Here is a 3,742-nt window from a genome sequence, read left to right as displayed (position 1 = left end):
TATACTTTAGGACATTAATAGTACAGCTGTTGAGTTCTTCATCTTTGCCATTGCCTATACTTTAGGACATTAATAGTACAGCTGTTGAGAGATGTCTTACCATTGCTGATGTTCTAAGAGATTAACACCATTGCCTATACTTTAGGACATTAATAGTACAGCTGTTGAGAGAAGTCTTACCATTGCTGATGTTCTAAGAGATTAACACCATTGCCTATACTTTAGGACATTAATAGTACAGCTGTTGAGAGATGTCTTACCATTGCTGATGTTCTAAGAGATTAAGAGCTCCCAGCTGGACTCCTCCCACCACCAGAATCTGTAAAATCAGTGATGTGATATTGGTCAAGCTGACCATACTTCCCTGAGGTTGCTTGGATGCTAACTTGTGGTAGGCTGCTGTGTTGCTCACTGTGTGTATACATGAATATAGACATATGACAGTTTCATATATAAGTATTTGGTGAATATTTTCCACTGATTTACTAAAAAGTTTTTTAAGAAAAATGAATAAAAACAGCTTTGGTTATTCTCTTGTCCAATATTCATATAAATAACAGTTATTTAATAACTGCCATATGAACCTTTAATAAAGCTTCTGTATTGTAAAATCATGAGATACCATTAACTTGTTACCATTCACATAACTTACAATTTGGTAGGCAACTTACTGACAACGGCAAGGGTTGTGATGATTCCCAGATCAATGCACAGAAGCATAGTATCAGCCATGATACTATATTTCTATAAAAGAAGAAAATTAATATCAAATGTAAACAAGAAAATATTTAAAAAATTAACAGAATATTTCTATAACTTTTTTTGTGACTTACATGACAATGGTATTTAATTGACTCACCTAGGTTTGAGACAAAACTGGTAGACACACATTGCTCAAAGAGAAACTAAACATTTTTGTTAATGAAAACTGTACCTGAAGATACTGTTCATTATCAAGTCTTAGCCTACTTTGCTAATTTAGCAACAGTTCATGGACTAAGAGAGTAAATGCTAGAAACAGTATACAGGGATACTGAAAAAACCGTAAATATGCATTCCAGAGGTTCTAGATGTTAAGCAAATGCAATATGCCAACTGAATGACGGACAAAAGTTTCTTTATTCCTTACATGACTTTACCTTGCTCTCCGACTTGTCAGAGTCTGAATCAGACTGATGTTGTAAATTCACAGACATATCTTGAGTATAAATACCTTTGTAACATATCTGATTTTTTGTGTAAAACAGACATGTACATTTTGCTAAACGACTCAGAGATTTTGTGTAGATAAATTTTGTAAATCAACATTTCTTCTCCGTGTTTTGAAATTACTATCATCAGAACAGTCATATGATGATTTTCATTAAGACTTTTAAGATATGAAATGTAAGAAACATACTATCAAGAATATAATGGTGAACGTTTGAACCCTATGACCTAAATATTCTGTTTTCTGTTACAGTTCAAACTAGTGATAATACAACGTAGTTTAAAGTAATATCTGACCTAAAATTTACTAAAACTTTATTACAACACTAAATAAAAGTTTCAAGTATGCTTATGATATATTTTCTATCACATTTTATCAACTGTTATATAAATAATAACATTTTCCTAATCTGAAAACATATTTCCAATAAATACCTCTTCACACCTCTTATGCATATACTTATGAGGTTTGCATGCCGCTAAGCCTTGAACTAACTTCAGGTGTTTAATGTAACCTGAACTGGTCCATGATGACATCATCATGCAACAATAGCCCTCCACCAAAAGGAGGTTGACACAATCTCCTTGCACAGTAACTCCCCCTATGCACTTGTACTAATTTCATTCTTAAATGAGGCAAGAAAAAAAGGGGCACCAGAAGAGGGAAAAGTGGGTGGTAATGAGTGAAGAGGTGAGTATCTATCAGAAATACATTTTCAAATTAGGGAAATGTTAATTTCTGAGACGATAACTCATATTCGCATAAACAAATGCTAGAATCCCACATTGAAGCAGTGGAAGGGCCAGTGCAAAATTTTATTTAGTTGGGCTCCCTTCAGAAAGTGCCCAAAAGGAAAGTCCATAGAGTATGACACCCATGGGAGACAACATCTCATTTGTACTAGGGTATACTCTTCACCCACCCAAGTTGAAAGGGAGGGAGAGGCAAAAGAACCTGAAGTGTTGTAGGGGTAGATGGAATGGGATCATGACCAACAAAGCACCTGCTCACAAGTGGTTGGCAAGCCAATGTGTGTCATGTGGTTAGTGCACAATCAGACCATATGGTGTGTGCTCATCTCGACTCTACTGGACAGACATTGGCTGTAGGAGGACACATTAGCTATGTGATGGGTGACTCATACAACATTGACAGTGTCATCACTGCCCTACTTCTCACTGTCTTGTGCTAAGCTCAACTGGTGAGGATTCTCTATGGTCTACTACCCCAGGAACTGGTAAGTGATAAGGGTCTCTTGTGCTCCACTTGAAGAAGAGAGGGAGAGAATTCACATTGGGGAGACCTGGAGAAGTGCCCAAATCCCCATCAGAGCAACAGCTGGAAAGATCTTTTACTAGAGACAGTGCAATGGGAGTATATAAGTGTGATGGAAAAGGTTGAAGAAGCATCAGTGACACAGACATCCAAAAAACAGCATCCACAGACAAAGTCTTGAAAGAAAGGTGGTACAATAAGCAAAAAGCCAATGGCTCAAATGGGGCATGCAAACCCATATTAAAGTCCCAGTCAGGTATGGGAGTCAGGCAAGGAGATCGGTAAAGAAGGAAGGAGCAGAATAGACTGGAGGGGGCATGGAAAGAAAACACTCTGTGATACCAGGAAAGGCAAAATGAAGGGGACAATGCCACATGAGAACAAGCAATGATAGAAACTGACAAACCATTGTTGAACAATCAAGTAAAAATGTCAGAAAGATGGTTCACACTAGAATGGTCATGAAGAAAAGAGTGGTGGATGGTCCATTAACGAAAGACCTGTCATTGTCTAAGTTAACAGCCAAAGTGGAAAGGTGATAGGAATAGGACAAGAAAAATGCTACATGATCAGAGTCTGGCTCAATAGGTGATATACTAGACAAATGCCACACATGAAGATGGAAGGAGTAGAGAAAGGAAGAGTCTGGATGCTAAGCAATGAAGCAGAAGAAACTAAGACTGAGCTGATCAAGGAGGTACCACCAGGAGGATGCGACAAGGAGAGTAATGTATTAAGGCAAGGACCTGAGGGAGGAGTCAAAGAGGAGAATAGGCACATAGAAAATGGTGAGAGCATCGACAGCAAGAGCTGAAAGATAAGGAACAAGGAACCAGAAGAGAGGAAGCTTGGGATGGAAAGGTACCCATAAGAGGTGTGCCCAACTGAGAGGGAACCCAATGAAAGATTTGGGTGTTAAGAGAACACTTCTGTGAGTAGAAAACAGTCCTGCTGAGAAAGATGGCCCAAAACAAGGTTCATAGCTCCTGGCACATGACAAGCAACAACACAAATTCGATGGGAATTAGCCCAAAAAAGGAGGTCCAATGCTTGAAAGCAAAGAGTCCTGAAATGGGTCCTAACTAGATAGTTGATGCGAGGAATGACCATGGAATTGTCAGAGTGGATCATGACCAACTGATCCATCAAAAGAAGTAGGAAATGGAAACATGGCCGAGGATTTGCAAGAAGTTTGAGCAAATTGATGTGGAGTGAATTCTTGTCCCGGGTCCAATTGTCAGAAGACATGTTCTTGTT

At 38.4% G+C, this 3,742-nt stretch overlaps 1 protein-coding gene across 1 annotated transcript in view; it reads right to left on the bottom strand.

Moving 5' to 3' along the window:
* Window positions 1–260: 260 nt before the first annotated feature.
* LOC111083907 (cation-transporting ATPase 13A2-like) overlaps window positions 261–3,742 on the bottom strand; it is a gene marked incomplete at its 3' end in the record, with an annotated part of 10,769 nt that continues 7,287 nt past the window's right edge. Inside the window, exons 4-5 of the mRNA XM_022380638.1 lie at window positions 672–744; window positions 261–411 (exon numbers count right to left, since the gene is read on the bottom strand). Coding sequence (XP_022236346.1) covers window positions 261–411; window positions 672–744 — 224 coding nt within the window. The remainder of the gene's footprint in view (window positions 412–671; window positions 745–3,742) is intronic.

Source organism: Limulus polyphemus, unplaced genomic scaffold (assembly GCF_000517525.1).
Source record: "Limulus polyphemus unplaced genomic scaffold, Limulus_polyphemus-2.1.2 Scaffold12036, whole genome shotgun sequence".
NCBI lineage: Eukaryota > Metazoa > Arthropoda > Merostomata > Xiphosura > Limulidae > Limulus > Limulus polyphemus.
Note: the sequence above shows the minus strand (reverse complement) of the source record. Positions and strands in the feature narration are given on the sequence as shown.